A 16969-nucleotide genomic window follows, 5' to 3' on the forward strand; every position below is an offset into this window, starting at 1 on the left:
CTATTTTCAAAACCAACACATAAATACAAAATTTGTCATTTACAATACCAAAAGCTCAAACTTTCCTAATGCGAGACCTATTGCATTGCAAATGCTTGTTATAATAAGGACCCAATTTAATACCTAACAGTCCCTTTCACGCTGGGTGAGTTTAAACTAATCTTACAAATGTGCTAATTTTATTTATCCTCTTTCTTCTTCGATGAATCTTTATTTAGTAGTTAGAGATTGGCAAAACAATATTAGAATTCTCAAGAAATATCATCATAAAGAATATAATCATTCAATATAACTAAATCAATGACGATAAAAAGGACAAACATTGTTTGAAATTCAAAAATGCTTTATCTAAGTAAATGTGATTGCTCATCAAGTACAATACAGCTCGAATCATAGATTATCACATAAGCGAAACATAGCAAACTAAATCATCAATTGTACATCTCAAATGTCAGCACAATGAGAGAGTGGATAGGCGTATAGACAAAAGGATAGCGATTTGCAAATTGGTACTAACCAATCTCACAAGGTTCTAGAAGTCTGAAAGCTACCCTCTGGCTATGAGAGTAAGCTAGGCACTTCAAGAAGAATTGAGAAGCAAAGTCAAAGAGTCAGGATCAACAGAACAACAGCCAGCCCATAGAATTAGGACAACAGCAACACAGCTCTCTCCTCTCGCAAAGTAGAAAAAACACACCTAACCCCCCACCCTCTTCCTACTAATAGTTATACCCTAGATTTACTAAAAGTCCAACCCTCATTGTATCATTACACAAGAAATTATTCGATTTCATTGGCCTAAAACAAGTGGTGTTTAATCACGCCACTCTCGGTGTCCCTAACTTTCAACAGTTCCATTGTTTAATTCGCTCACGTATTTCTGCCTTCAGCGCAGGAAATTCTTTTATCAAACTTCCGCGGCTTGTACATCTTTGTCTCACTAATGTATCACATTTTGCAGTACAAGTGTCCACATACTCCACTCAACAAGGAAGTTCTATTCATAATTTTCATTTGTTTACTCTGCACAACCTTGGCCATAATCAGGAACTTGCGGAGGACAGATCACAGTTTCTCCTTGCAGCATTTCTAATAACCTAAATATTTCTAAAAGGACTCTTGGGCCTTTTCTGCAGATCAGTAAAATACACTCTAGGAAAAACAAATACAAGTGTTATTATCATTATGATTTTATAAACCTCCACTATTAAACACTCTATGAATGCTTTTGCTTGCATTTTCCTGCGCTTTGCACATTTATTTTCAAATTGTTAGTGAAAAGAAACTCTCGACTTTTGGCTGTTATTTTCTGCATTAATCATGTGGATTTGCTGCCTATATTAACTTTTTCTCAGCACACTCTTGAACAGTTTTCATCTTTTCCCCTTTTAGTTTGGCACTGTTCATTTTCACGCAATTTGGTTTGATTCACATAATGAGAAGTTCAATCTGAGCTGGTTTCATTTCGTGAAAACCCTGCTCCATCACCAGTATCGCTGAATCATCTGCGATCTCAAAAATGGAAGACTACCTTAATTTCTGTTGCGGAACTTTTTGGCCTTGTACTATCTGCGGTGTTCATTGCTGAATGGGTGCATAGGTTGCTTGGTCTGCGGCGCCGGCCGGCAGCCCTGGCGCGGACAATAATCGCCCTCTTACTGAACTACCATGATAGGGATGCGATCTTGTGCAAGGCCCGAGAAATGGGAGAGATTAGACACCAGGGCAAAACTCTATCCTTCTACCCAGACTTTACTCTGTCCGTACAGGCTGCAAGAAGAGAATTCGTAACTGCCAAGCGCATCCTCCAACAGCTGGAAGTGTCCTATACTCTCCTTTATCCGGTGAAACTGCGTATCGCTTGCGGGGACAAACCACAATTCTTTACTGACCCTAAAGCTGCATTAACGTATGCGAAGCAGATCAGCAGAGAGAGGGAAAGGCCTTCTGGCATGCCTGAAGGGTCTGTGAGAGGGCAGTCCAGCGACAATGACTTAAACATTGGCCCACGATGCAAATATTGCCATGGGGCAAAGGCGATGGCTGAATGAACAGCTCGTGGCGATGGACACATGTCACAACTGTTATGCCTTGTTCACCTAATCAAACTGCATCACTTGGCCACCCTGAGGCTAGGTAGGGGGTGTCTACCTGGAGAAACCATGTCCCCATTGGATAATGCCCTAGCAACTTGCAAATTGTTCTATGTTGGTGTCTTCTAGTTGGGAGTGGATTCATGTCTCAACTAGTTTGGGGGGTTGGAGTGGGTTGAGGGGTGCAGGTGGGGAACCTCAGTTTGTCATCTCTTGGGATGTTCAAGAAGCATCAGCGGCATATTGTGGGTGAGGGAAGGGCAAATGTTGGGAACATATTCTCAATTGTTTTTTGTGGTCAGATAACACTGTTTCTCTAGCTCTGTGCATACAGGAAGTCAATCCCACACTTTCAGACAGATGCTAAAACAGACTCTAAACCTTTCGCAGCACAATAAACCACAGACTGTTAATGATACCCCCTATTCGCTGATATCACGACTGTGACTTATTAAACTTGGAATATACAGGGCCTAATGATCACCGTAGATCCAGACTGGTGCATGCATACCTAGCCCGACATGGTGTGGACATATGTTTTTTTACAAGAGACGCACCTGACCACAGACATCATGACCCACCTCTGGGCCAGATGTTGCGGGGCACACTACTCCTCAGTCTATTCCATTTATGCCTTGGGTGTAACAAACCTGCTTAAAAAAGTCTCCCTTGGAGCACAGCGCACTCGGTCATTGAGAAAGTTTGGAGATGTGTAATCCTGGTAGGCTTGCTCTAAGCGCAACAAATGATCATGGTTACCACTTATTGCCCAAATATAGATGACCCAGACTTTTTCTTAATGTCTGGAGGCAGGTCCTAGATTGTGGCCCTCACCTGGTAATATAGGGAGGTGACTTTAACGTGGTGCAGCAGGGGACCCTTGACCGCTCCAGTAACAGACTCCAACAACCGCGCTTGTTGGAAGTCCATAATTCACTCGGTGCTGACACTGCAATTATAGACATATGGCGTCACACAACCTTCTCAGCGAGACAGCACCTGTTTCTCCTCTATAAACGGTTCATGGTTTCGTATTGATTACTGGCTAGTGTCAAGTTATGTCCTCACTTGGCCCACAGCAGTAGAATCCTTACTGTGCACATTATATGACCATTCACCGGTAAGGCTGGCTCTCCAGATCCCAAAGCCTTTCTCTCCGACGTTCCTATGGAGACTTCCTCCTTAGGCCCTGCGCAACAAGGTGTTTCAAGTAGACATACGGCAAGCTATTGCCGAGTCCTTTGATTTGAACGAAGGGTCCGTATCCTCACCATCTACACTTTGGGAGGCTTTTAAGGTGGTTATTCGCTGTGTGTGTATAGCCAAACAAGCGGGAGTATTGAAGGAGATAAGGGGAACCCTAGCAAAACTGGAGTCTGAAAACCGAGACCTGGAGGGGGCATACAGTTGCGATCCTCAACTAAGCACACTAGATGACATATGAGACAAACACTTGGAATACCAAACTGAGGCTGACAGTGAGGTCAAATACCTTGGGTGAGAGGTGCAGGTGCGCCAATATGTGAAGGGAGACCACCCTGGCAGGACCTTGGCTGGGCTGCTGTGCAGGCCACATGCCTCTGAGTATGTGCCTGAACTGAGAAACTGTGAGGGCACCTGGGCACATCCTCACAGAAACTCCCACCTGTTATGTCCTCTTTCCTCGCCTGGCTTTTCTCCATAGGAGAGACCATTTACACAGTCATTGCAAAGCTACCTGGACTCCATCGAGTTGCTTTGGCTAGACCCTGCACATCGCTAATACATGGATCCCCTGATCACGCCAGAGGAGGTGGCACAAGTTATAGCAGACCTGCCAGGTAATAAGGCACCTGTCTAAGATGGGTTAACGTCAACTTCTACAAAGAGTACGCCACCATACTCATCCCCCACCTCATTCAGATGTACCATGAGTCATCGTCAGTTGGCCAGCTTCCCCCCCCCCCCCCCCAACTCCATGAAGCCATCATCATTACTATATTGAAGCCAGAAAAACTGCCTGAACTCTGTGATTTCTACAGGCTCCTATCTCTCATCAATATAGATAATAAAATCTATGCGAAAATCTTGGTAAACCATTTACTACCTTTAAAGCCACTAATAGTGTGGCCCAATCAGTTTGGGTTTATACAGGGGAGGGCCACATCTCCTAATCTCTGCACCATTTTCTCGGTCATGCACCCTCTCCGCCCGGTGGCCCTGCTGGATGCCACAAAGGTGTTTGACTCCCTTGAGTGGTCCTTTCTCTTCCCCTTGTTGGGATGCAGATGGTATCACCATATGTAGCCGAGACCTACAGGAGAATCTTTCACCTCTGACTAGAGAGGTGATCCGTTTCGGAGGTCAATCGGGCATTGAGGTGAACTGGAGTAAATCTATACTCTTTCCGCTTACGGACGAGACGCGGCTGTTCCAGACTGAGGATCCATACAAATGGGTGTCCATGCTAACCAGATATCTGGGCATATGGCTGAGCAGGGACTCAGGGGACCTGTGGAAAGCAAACTATGGAAAATCAATAGATTGGCTCGAAGCACACGTCCCGGTGTGGAACAAACTAGTGTTCTCTCTCACTGGACACACAGCAATCACTAAAATGATCGTCCTCCTGAATTTGCTCGATTTGTTAGTAAATGTTCCACTCCCCTTAACGGCGAATTTCTTCGAACACGTGCGCTCTGACTTGATCACCTTTGTCTGGGCGGGCCATAAACCCAGGATAGCATATGAAATCCTTACACTACCCCAGTCGCGGGGCAGCCTGAGAGCACCAGTCTTTAAGGTATGTGCCTACTGCACCCAAGCAAGCTTTATACATTTCTGGTTGCATCCAAAGCTGTTCCAACCACATGTGGCGGTGGAGTGTGACCATGCGGCACCATGGCCACTAAAAACCGCACTATTCCAGCCATACAAAGAACCCAAAGCAGAAATAATACAGTAGACTGCGGGCGTTAGGCATGGGATGGCATCCTCAGGCAAATGGGAGCTGAGGTTCTACATACTCCTTCGGTTGCTGTGGCGGAGAACGCAAGCTTTTCTCTGCTGCAGGACAGTGGGGCAGCGCGGTACGCAGGCACCTTGGGAATGAGCATGTTCGCTGATTCATACCCAGGTGATTTTTTTTCTCCCTCCATTACTTAGCACAGTGGAGGGGCCAATCACATTATCTGACACATTCTAATATTATCGCCTTAGAGTGACCTGCAAGGACATACACAATACCTTCCCAGCTCCCCCCTCTGGTCAACACTGCACTTGAATATGTACACACAACTGCATCGCCGCGAAAGCTTATCACGCAGCTCTATTCTATGACAAAAGCTGCTTCTCGAAAACAAAGAATAGCAGCAAGGCACAACTTACTGCACCACTCAGTATAGTCACTCCCAAGTCACAAAGCTGCTTCACCGCTGGACACTTCGCGAGCACGCAGGGCCTGGGAGATAGACTTAGGGCAAGACATATCGGAGTAGGACTGGCTTCACTGCTGTGAACAGACCGAGCGACTATTCCCCAACTACCGACTCCGATTGATTCACTTCAAATTCTTGCACAGAACATACCGCGCACCCAGGGCACAAGTCCTAAAATAAGAAGTGGGGGGACGCTAAGGTCACGGCAGGAAGTGACGTCTCAACCGGTGGCTTGTACCATCAGACTCATTGCCTCCCCTCACTCACCCCTTAGATGCGATTGCATCAGAGAAGCCAGCGCGTGAGCAGCGTTCTGAGTGAGAGCCGATATCGCCCCAGAGAGGCCAAAGAGTGAATGTGTGGCTCCATTTGCTTCAGTTATCGAGCTCCCGGTAAAATAAGTGGGGGGACGCTGTCCACCCGCGTGGTACCCCGACTCGAACCCTGCGCGCACCCACACACCTCCATAGGATCAGACTGACGGAAGACGTGCCATTCATGCGCTGCTTTCCGCAACCTGCCTTGTTTGTGCATCTGCATGGACATGCCCGAAAGTGGCGCGATACTGCAGGATGTATGCACAATAATCATTGACATAACCGAAGTCCCCTTCTCGCAAGGCCCTAAAAGATGATTACTTGGTAAGTTCAAAGATACCCCTGACATGCTCGAAGATTAATTACGCTACTTGTATTGCTGGCTAAGCGCAGGGTGGCGATACACTGGGGCCGTAGGCCAGCGCCCACGGTGCTGACGCAGATGAGCGGTGCAGCACAATGGCAAGTGCAACTCACTGCTTACTGTTACCTAATGCCCCCAGATGTAACCCAGCAGATATCTGGGAACCACTGGTGACGTATCTGCGCCGGCGTGACACCCCTGCGGCGTCCACACCTGCGACCGACCGACTCCTTGACTGCTCCAGCTTGCTATGCACCATACGAAAGAGGCCATCATTACAGATATCACTGTGACACGAGGGGTCAGCATGTCTTTGTTGTATAGAATGCCACGATAGCAAGGGGCAGAACTGAACTGGTAATCATACTGTGAATGGGTTTGTTATATACCATAAATATGCTGTCACTGTTTTCCTTGTGTCTGGGGGACTTCTATGCTGTCTATCTCCTGTATGCACTGTCTAAACTTAATGAAAGTTTTTTTTTTTTAAAGTACACTCCATCACTTCCATGGTGTCACATTCAATTACTTACCTCCTTCACGCTTTCTATATATAAAGCAATCCTTGTATGCTTGTTTATTAATACAGCAACTAAAAGAGGCTTTCTGAATGCCTCTTTTTAAATGTTTTATCAAATTAAAGCTAGACACAATGTATCTGCAAATATGAACAGGTCTTAGTGAAAAGGCTCCCAGCCCACCAGTGCACATGCTCAGACAGAGATGATGGGTTAATCAAGTGAAGAAAGGTACCTTAGGACTCAAGTACTTTTGTGGAGCAACACATTTCATCAGAAGGGCTTTATACAGTGATAGCTTTACAGGACTAGATATGCTTCCTGGGACATCCCTTCGAAACTAAACTTTAAAATGCTTCTGGTACAGGGTCTGTGCTTTGATGCATGGATCTCCGATTGGCTAGATGGCTTCTCGCCTTCATTTATCCTGCTGTGATTTTACAGAGCGGCGTATTCCGAGTCAGAAAGTTCAACAATGTTGTGTAAACAGGTTTCCACTTCATCTGAAACACTGATAAGTTAATGTGTGTTGTTTATTTAAGAGTTGAACAAAATCCAAATAAGGCAAGGTGCAGAGGTAGGTCAACGCGCTCATTTGTTGCTAGATCAATGCAGGACCTTTTCTCTGGTTTGATGATAACCTGTTAGTTCTTTTGAAAATTACAACATTGTGGTATTGCGATACGAGCAACAGGTGTCTGTTGTAAAATATTTGTATTCATTTATTGATTGCTTTTCTAATTTTACAGAACAGGTTAAACATCTCCTCTTCGTGCATCTTCACAAATAAAACATAACGAAGGGCAGGTTGTTGAGCAGAAGAATGTATGCGGGCTCTACAGGTATAAATAACCCTGAGAGCAATGCAAAGGCAATGAGACGTGGGTTGAGCTCCCACTTCTGGGGAGGTGGGATTCTTCTACTGCATTAAGTTCATGGCCCAGTAGGGCCTCACTGTCAACATTCCCCCTATTGCGACCATTGGAAATATGGGAACCAAAGACCCACCATTTTTCAAAGTTTCAGTGAACACCACATTTCCTCATTAGCATGTCCTTTCCCTTGCCTTAAACCAGTCCATCAAGGTCCCACGTGCTCACTTCCGAAGGCATATGGTTACCCTACCTTTTCGCAATGTCGTAACACACCACAGTCCTTCCTTAATCCGGATCTTTTGTTGATTTGGTAGGTCTCGTTTTCCCATATTTTTAACAGAGCCTCCCTACCATGGGTGATGATATCACTATCCAAAACCCTCAAGAGCACTCTCTTAATCCTCTCTGTCTACGCCGCCACACTTTTGCACGGCTGTCCCCATAAAGGTTAATCTCGGTCTGCCATGCGGAGCCTTTCACCACCACAGCCCAATTCAGCCCCACACCAGCTTCAGATAAAGTCTCTCTGGGGTCCCAGCAGAGGAGCTGAACACAAACTCATTCTCCAGGGCACAGTTTGTGCTCCATGTGACACTGATGACTAAGTACAGAGATTACTTCTATTCTAAAAACAGCTAAAAACTAGGTAGATGGATCAGGATGCATAGGGTAATTTTATTGTTCAATTCTCCCAGAAACATATCCCATATCATGGAGATACCTCTTTAGGTGTGACTGTTTGTGCTAAATAAATTGCCGGATAGGTAGATTGATAACTAGATAGATAGCTAGATAGATAGATAAATGCTGAAATATATGTTTATAATTGTTTTTGTTTTGTTTTGCTAGCACTAAACACTGAAAGTCACCCATTGCTATCTTGGAAGAAAACACAGGAAACGGTTCCCTGGAATATTATCTTGCTGCTTGGTGGAGGGTTTGCAATGGCAAAAGGATGCGAGGTACTGAATTGCAGTTTACTTTTTTGCATGTTCATATTATAAAAATGCATTGTATATTGCTTTGATAACCAAAAAGTTTTTTTTTTACCTGAAATTATATATTATTAGGGAAAATATTGTACCAGTGGACCCGTTTCCTGTTTAGTAGGGAAGAGGAGATAATTTGAATTGCGAATTGACAACAGTAGAGAGATACCTAGCTTTGTATTGTAAAATATATAGAGGTAACTCATGGCATTTTGTTAGAAATGGGGGACTCGAGTTTCAAGAGGTAGGTACCTTTGTCCAAATAGGGACCCTTGCTTCTAGTCAGGGTAAGGGGGATACACTTCTTAAATAACCCCTGCTCACCCCCTTGGTAGCTTGGCACGAACAGACAGGCTTATCTCAGAGGCAGTGTGCAAAGCATTTGTGAACACATACAGTAATAAAGTGAAAACACTATAAATGGACACCACACCAGTTTAGAAAAATAAGTAATCTTTATCTAAACCAAACAAGACCAAAATGACAAAAATCCGCAATACAGTAATAGAAATATGACTTTCAAATGGTAGAAATAGTTCAGTTCAAAGCAAATTTCAGATGCAACGCTTTTCACACAAAGTACCTTGGATGCGTCACACACACAAACAAAAAGGGTTACAGGGAAGGTGATGCATTGGTTCCTTACTCTCAGGGAAGGTGATGCTTTGGTTCCTTGCTCCAGGGGAGGTGATGCGTTGAGTCCTTACTGCTGCTCAGGGGAGGTGATGTGTCTGTTCCTTACTGGAGAGGAGGTGGTGTGTCAGTTTCTTACTGCAAGGGGAGGTGAGGCATTGGTTTCTTACGACATCCCCAACAATGCGACTGACCTGGCACCTTGATGCGATGATCCGGGACGATGCGTGGATTCTTGCAGCCACCCAGCTGGCCTTGCGTCGGAATCGTTGTGGTGATCTCAGACTTCAGAGATTGGTGGACTCGATTTCTCGAACTGCAGGCAGGCGCTTTGACGATTTCTTCGACGATGCATCGAAAACAGGTGCGGATGTGTCACGCTTTTTGAAGTTGCGTTACTTTTGCAGCTCCCAGCTGAAAATAGCAGCCAGAGGTCCAAAACAACAGCAGGCACCTCTTAGCAGGTCCGACCTCCCAGCAAGGAAGTTCAGGGAAGCTGGTGGTACAGTCTTTGTGTCCCTGGGACTTCAAAACAGGAAGAAAGCTCAGTTTCAAGCCCTTGAAGATCTTCCTCAAGTAGGGGATACAGCAAACAGCAGAGTCCTTTTCCCTTTCCTTGGCCGAATGTTGCCACTGCAGGCCAACCCCAGACACAAACTTCACAGGGGCAGTATTCCTCCTCAGTTTCTCCAGCTCTTCGCCTTAGCAAAGTTTGCTCTTTATTCCCAGAAGTGATCTTTGAGGTCTTTTCTATCCCTGAGACTTTCAACAGGAGGCCAGCTCTAATTCAAGCCTTTGGAGAAAACCCTAACAGCAGGATGATGAAAACACAGTCCAGTCCTTTCCCTGCCCAAGACAGAAGCAACCACTGCAGGCCAACCCAAACAGCACACAGCACAGGGGCAGTACTCCTCCTCGTCCACCACTCCAAATGCAGACCAGGCCAATTCAGCCTAGCACAGATTCATCCAGACTCTCTGGAGCCACTGCACATCCCCAGCCCCTATCACTCCAAAGACAGACAGTCAATACACATCCTGGCAGAGACACACTGGATGGATAAGCAAGAAAATACCTACCTAGAATGTAAAAAATCACCCTCACTAAAAGTTTCAATTTAACATTCAGAGTTCAGCTTACTAAACTTTCTTTTCTCATCTGGTTCTTAGGGCAGTTATGCTTATCAGATGTTATAAGCTAACTCCCCATTATGTCCTATGGAAACAGATAGCCTTACAATAGTGACAAACTAATTTGGCAGTATTTCACTATCGGAACATGCCACACACATCAGGACACGTCCTATCTTTCACATACACTGCACTCTGCCCACAGGGGTACCTTGGGTCACCCTTAGGGGTGACTAACATGCCAGTAAAGGGAAGGTTAGGCCTGGCAAGTGGGTGCTAACATGCCAGTAAAGGGAAGGTTAGGCCTGGCAAGTGGGTGCACTTGCCAAGTTGACATAGCAGTACTAGACTGCACACAGGCTCTGCAATGGCAGGCCTGAGTTACCATTTACAGGTTGCTTATATGTGTGGCACAATCAGTGCTGCAGGCACATTAGCTATCAACCAGGGGTTGACCCAGTATAGTCAAAGGACCTGGGTATTCAATAGTATAGAAAAACAGTTGGTCCTCGACATATATTTGACATATAAAACAATTATAGCATTCGGTTAAGTTAATTTTCTTCAAACCAAGACTGAATCTGTATTGTTAGTTCAATAGGTAATACTAGCCCACATTGACAAGATATCATACAGTAAGCACCAACAAACCATTAGAGACGGGAAAAGTCCAATAAGGTTGTCATGTTTAATGTACAGTACAACAAAGTTTCGAATTCAACGTTTAGTTTAAAGGGGTTTATAAAGCGCATGGTGACGCCTCCCGGCGTGTCCCCGCGTTGTGGAGAAGAGCAAGCAAGAGTAGAGAGGGGAGTGCCATTATGAGGTGAAAAGAAAGGTTTTAACAACTTTCTAAAAGAGGCCTCTTTAGTCTCTATCCTAATGTTCGTAGGAAGGAGATTCCAGTGCTTGGCTGCCAGTGTGCGGAAGGACCTGCCTCCCATTCTAGCTTTTCTGGGGCGTGATGTTCTGAGCAGGCCCATTCCTTTCGATCTTAGGGATCTGTTCCGTTCATACAGGGATGCCAAATCTGACATATAAGCCGGCGCTTTTTGGTGGATTATCCTATGGCACCATAGTAGAGCTTTAAAAACAATCCTCTTGCTAATAGGTAGCCAATGGAGGGCTGCCAGAGAGGGGCTCGAAGGAGCTCTGCAAGGCAGCCTTAACACCAGACGTGCTGCAGAATTTTGTAACACCTGTAGTCTCTTGATGTTTTTGGCAGATGTGCCCAGAAGCACCACAAAAGGGTATCTTTATACATATATTTACATTAATACTAAACCAAGATACATTTCTACAATAAAAGAGAAACGTGCACAGAGAAAGATTAAAGTGTGTGCTCAAGTGAATGATCAAGAGGATCAGAGAAGCATAGTGTAGGTCATTTATATACAAGAAAATTGAGCCTGCCCTAGAGAGCGCTTGTAAAAAATGTACTTCTTTTTAACTAGCTTGTATGCTATATACAGTTCCGTAGTCCTTAATTTGCACAGTTGGCAAGGGGATTTGGAATTGGGGCAGGGGGCAGGGGTCAGTAGGTGCAGGCTCCCACAGGGAATTGTCGTTGACGTTTCGACCCAACCATACAGCGGGTGGTTCAAGTCCTCAACAACGGGTCTTCATCAGGACGGAATTGGGGGGGGGGGGGGGGGGGGGGGGAGTACAAAAATTCTTTCAGAGTGCACCTAGGTTAAAAACCATTATCATTGGGCACCCTTTTGTGGTGCATCCACATCAGTGCGACGTTTGGTCCGCACTCGGAAATAAGTAGTTCACAAGTTATTACCACCGCGTTAGTTCGGGGATTTTTTCCAAGAAGTTTGAAATCAAATGCCAAATTCGCTGTATCCAGCACGGTGGGATTAATCCTCTCGCTGAGCGTGCCGCACGGCTTGCCAGCTCCACTTCGCGTTATGGAATGCGTCCGAATGATAATGATCGTGTACGGGAACTCGAGACATACTTGATGGTTTCAAGATTTACAGGCTTATCTTGCCTATCGTTTCCATAATGAGATTGTTATACTGTTGAAGACACTAGTGAGGAATATAATTACAATATCATTTAAAGGTGGATTGCTCTATAGAATTTGCTGATACTCAACCGTTCTCACATCTACAAGTGATATCATTTTTATGCCCTGAGGAAGTCATTGGGTGATGCCCCTTGACGAAACACGTATTGGCGTTTGGCTGTTGTAAATTATATCAAGACTGTACTGCTATATCTACAAGTCCTCGTGATCATCTGGATGAAAAATAAAATAAGGACTTTTTTCAAACTTGGATACATGGATATGGACTTTCATTGTTTGAATTGATATTATCTGTAAATCATACACACTTACATATTTTTGTGCTCAGGGAACTCTGCAAAACACCTCAAATATCCCCCTCTTTTCAAGTAGCATCATTAGATCAACCAGAACAGTCTGGGGCCACACTGACTCAAGTTATGGACACCGTACTTCAGGCTATTGCCTCGCATCGTGAAGAGACCTCTGAAGATGGGCTTAAAGCACGGGCGGCTCTCCATAAAGTCCAAGGAGTTGTCCGTAAGCTTACTAAAACTGTAGGCACATTTAATGATCGCATGAATGAGATGGAAGTACGTATAGTCTCAAATGAAACAGATGCAGCTGTGGTTCATGACCGAGTCGACTCCCATGAAGCTGAGCTTCAGGATGTGAGGTGGAAACTGGAGGACTGCGAAAATCGGCAACGCCGAAACAATCTACGCGTCCTTGGTATCCCCGAAAAAAAGTGAAGGACAGGATTGCCGCTCGTACATTATACAACTTTTTCGTGATACCCTTCCAGAGCTCTCCAGCTGCGACTGGAACCTTGAGGTACAACGGGCCCACAGAGTTGCTTTAACACTAAAAACCTCGCTCACTTTGCCACTGGATTCAAGCAAGCTGGGCTGAAGACGGCTGGAATGCCAGAAACCGGTCCTCGGAAGCTTGTTTCCGGTCCAGGGAAGGCATGGCTTGGCGGTTCGGGCTGGACTGTACCCATGAGGCACAGGGTCAGACTGATTTGGATATAGCCATGTCTGAACTGGGGTGGCAGAGTGGGCTAAAGAACGGTGATGGAATAAACCCAGATCTTTTGACTGGGTGTGAGTGTTTGATTGGTTCAGATGCTCCGTCCATTACCACCCCCTTTTGTACCACTTTCTAAGAGTGGCATTTTCAAACACACAATTTAAAAACCACTTTCACTAAAAGATGTATTTTTAAATTCTGGGCTCAGAGAGCCCAAACTCCAAGTCACTAGCTTTTCCCAATTGTAAGTTATACTTGAAAGAGGTTACAAGGCAGCTCCAATTATAGCCTATGTGAGAGGTAGTCCTTGCAGAAGGGAAACATGAAATTGGCATCAAGGCGTGAGAGCATCCCCTGGTGCACAGCTCTTAGATACTTCTGGCTATCCCAGAGTTCCTCCAAAATTCACTCCAAAAATAATATTATTTCATTTATTATTAATTTATTTCATTCATAAATTTTTCAAGAGTTCATATTTCATTTGCAAATGTTTTCATTGAGATTGTAATCACTTTAAATCCATTAGTCCAATGCATTTCGGTCGTTGTCGACCTTCATCAGGGACAATCAGCTGAAACAAGGTATAGTAATACACGTATCAATCGTCAATCAAATCTAAATAACATAATCACTATACAGTTTTACAAAAACCTTATAAGCCAACATTGTGTTCAAACTCGTGTTCATGCGTGATTCCCCCAGTGTATAGGTGTTACGTAACGTGAATATCACAAAAATGATAATAATAATGGCAACTAGGCACTCACATGTGCTCACGTTCAAAAGTTCTTCAATAATGCACAACTTAAAAATAAGATGAGAGCAAACGGTGCGCTTTACATGAAACTCTTTTTAGGTATTAGTTATAGTTTATAAGAAAACTATATGTTCACAGTAAAATTGACTTACATATCAGACGAAAAACGCCTTTAGCAATCTTCATTTCCTCATTCCAAATGTTGCCGGCATTAGCAAAGCGTCTAACCAATAGCATTACTTTTCTTAGCATCAGTGTCAACTCGAATAAGATGATTAACTCTGATTGGCTCGTATCCCGGTCACATTATCGGAAAACTGGCCAATGAGAGGGCTGCTATACTCATGCTGATCAATGAGACACTTGCTCTGTGCACAATAAAGTTTTCTACGTTTCAAGTCATAGAGTAGCGATTATCACGCTGGCTTATAGATTAATTAAATATAAAGATAAATGAAAATAAACAAACAAAACAATCCGAATGATAACTTGCATAATCAACCAGAAGGATGTCCAAACATCCATACGCATAGGCAAGGCTGAAGCACCTGGGTGCTTTATCATGTTCCAAAACGAGTGTCTGTACAGTTCAAAATTATCATGTGTCTTTAAAGATAGCATGTAAATTCAGTGCGATCAATAAGCCTGAATGGCTTATGGGAGTTTAGTAGGTACATCCAATTATTTTCCCTTTGGAGGAGAAAACGATTATTATCACGTCCTTCTATCTTTTCAATTATTTCCAGAATCAAAAATTGCAGTTGCGACACGTTGTGTTTCCCTTCTTTGAAATGCATTGCCACTGTCGATTTAACGTTTCCGGTCCTAATGTTAGACTTGTGTTCATTGAGTCTTATTTTTATTTTACTTGTGGTCTTCCCCACATATACTTTCCCGCAGGGACATTTTAACATGTATATGGCATTCGCTGTGTCACAGGAGGCATTTTTGTGCAATTTAATGGTGTGTCCTTTCATTGGATGCGTCACTGTATTACCCCTCATAATGTTATTGCAGTGTCCACATTGTAGGCAAGGTCTAGTACCTCGAAAACACATCTCTTTTGACCTCTTTTTTTTCAGTAGTTCCCCTAGATTTTTGCCCCTGGTGAAGGCAAATATAGGTTGTTGTTCAAAAGCATGTTCAAAGTCAGGTTCCGCTCGTAGAATATTCCAATGATTTCAAATGATCTTTTTGAATTTGTAACTCGTCGTGGAGTACTTGGACACAAATGTCATCCTTTCTTCTTTCTTTTTAGGTCGTGTTTTTAATAGATCTTTTCTAGGTATGCGACTCACTTTTTCTATAGATTGTTTTATTAAATTATCAGGATATCCTCTGTTGCGAAATCTTTCTCCCATGGTTTTCAATGTACTTTCTACCTTGTCCTTGTTAGAAGTGATTCTTTTGGCTCTCATCATTTGAGATGTGGGTAGATGTAATTTTAATGGCTCCTGATGAAAACTACTAAAATGAAGGGTATTGTTCCTGTCTGTCTCTTTGCCATACATTTCGGTTTATATTTTCCCTTGATGCCATTTGACTCGGACATCCAAGAACGTGATGGAAGTTTTTGATATCTCCCAAGTGAGTTGTATTCTCTCATTTTTTGTATTTAATTCCAACAGTGCTTTCTGCAGAGTTTCTTCAGTGTTTTTCCAAAGGATACAAATATCATCGATGTAGCGTACTATCATCTTTAAATTGTCTGTCCATGTGGAGCTGCTTAGTATTAGTTGTTCTTCATATGCTTTCATATATATGTTAGCATACACTGGGGCGGCACAGTTGCCCATCGAAGTCCCTACCAATTGTTGGTACCAAGTGTCATCCATTTTGAAATAGCTATGATAGAGTGTAAAAACTATGAGTTCCAAAAGGAACACTTGCATAGGTTGATCGTAATCCGTAGATAGAATTGTGTGGGGGGCATCAATAAAACCTTTTGTTGATACATTGCTGTGTCCATTATAACAAGGCCTCCGCCTTTGTCTGCTTTTGTGCAGATGAAATCTTGATTGTTAGCAAGTTTCTTTAAAATGCTCATTTCCTTGTTGGCCATGTTTCTTTTGATCTTTCTTTAAAATTTAATCTTACTCATGTCTTGCTTAACCATTGTCTCAAATAAGTCTAGTGTTTTGTGGCTTGTTGGGGCCATAAAAGTGCTCCTAGATCGAAGTCCTTTCAATTGATCTGGTTCTGAAATTGACGGTTTATCTACCACATGATCAAAAAAAATAGCGTAATCTTAGCTTACGCATCAGTTTAAAAAAACTGATTTCAAGTTCCAATGAGTTTGTATGTGTGGTGGGAACGAAAGAGGTGTAAAACAAGCCAGTATGTGTCCCACCTTTCAGATACATTCAACCCTGCCCATCAAGGTACCTTGGGCCTACTTTAGGGATGCCTTGCATGTAGTAAAAGGGAATGTCTGTCCATGGGAAGTGGGCGCACTTGCCAGGTCAACATGGCAGTTTAAAACTGCACTTTCAGACACTGCAATGGCAGACCTGAGACAAGTTCATGTGGGTGGCACAACCAGTGCTGCAGGCACATTAGTAGCATTTGATTTACAGGCCCTGGGCACACACAGTGCACTTTACTAGGGACTTACCAGTAAATCAAATATGCCACTCATGGATAACCAATCAGAATCACAATTTACCCAGGGAGCACTTGCACTTTAGCACTGATCAGCAGGTGGTAGAGGCAAGAAGACTGGGGAAACCACACTAAGGATGCCAGGTCTAACACACCAACTGTTCACAATCTACACTATTGTTTCTTTTGTTCAGGATCACTTTCATACTACCACCTGTACCGCATTC

At 43.8% G+C, this 16969-nt stretch overlaps 1 protein-coding gene across 1 annotated transcript in view; it reads left to right on the forward strand.

The window, feature by feature from the left end:
• The window catches only part of SLC13A3 (solute carrier family 13 member 3), a 348426-nt gene that overhangs the window by 234386 nt on the left and 97071 nt on the right, over positions 1 to 16969 (forward strand). The window contains exon 10 of the mRNA XM_086932535.1: positions 8433 to 8545. Coding sequence (XP_086788661.1) covers positions 8433 to 8545 — 113 coding nt within the window. The remainder of the gene's footprint in view (positions 1 to 8432; positions 8546 to 16969) is intronic.

Source organism: Lissotriton vulgaris, chromosome 7, assembly GCF_964263255.1.
Source record: "Lissotriton vulgaris chromosome 7, aLisVul1.2, whole genome shotgun sequence".
NCBI classification, from domain to species: Eukaryota; Metazoa; Chordata; class Amphibia; order Caudata; family Salamandridae; genus Lissotriton; species Lissotriton vulgaris.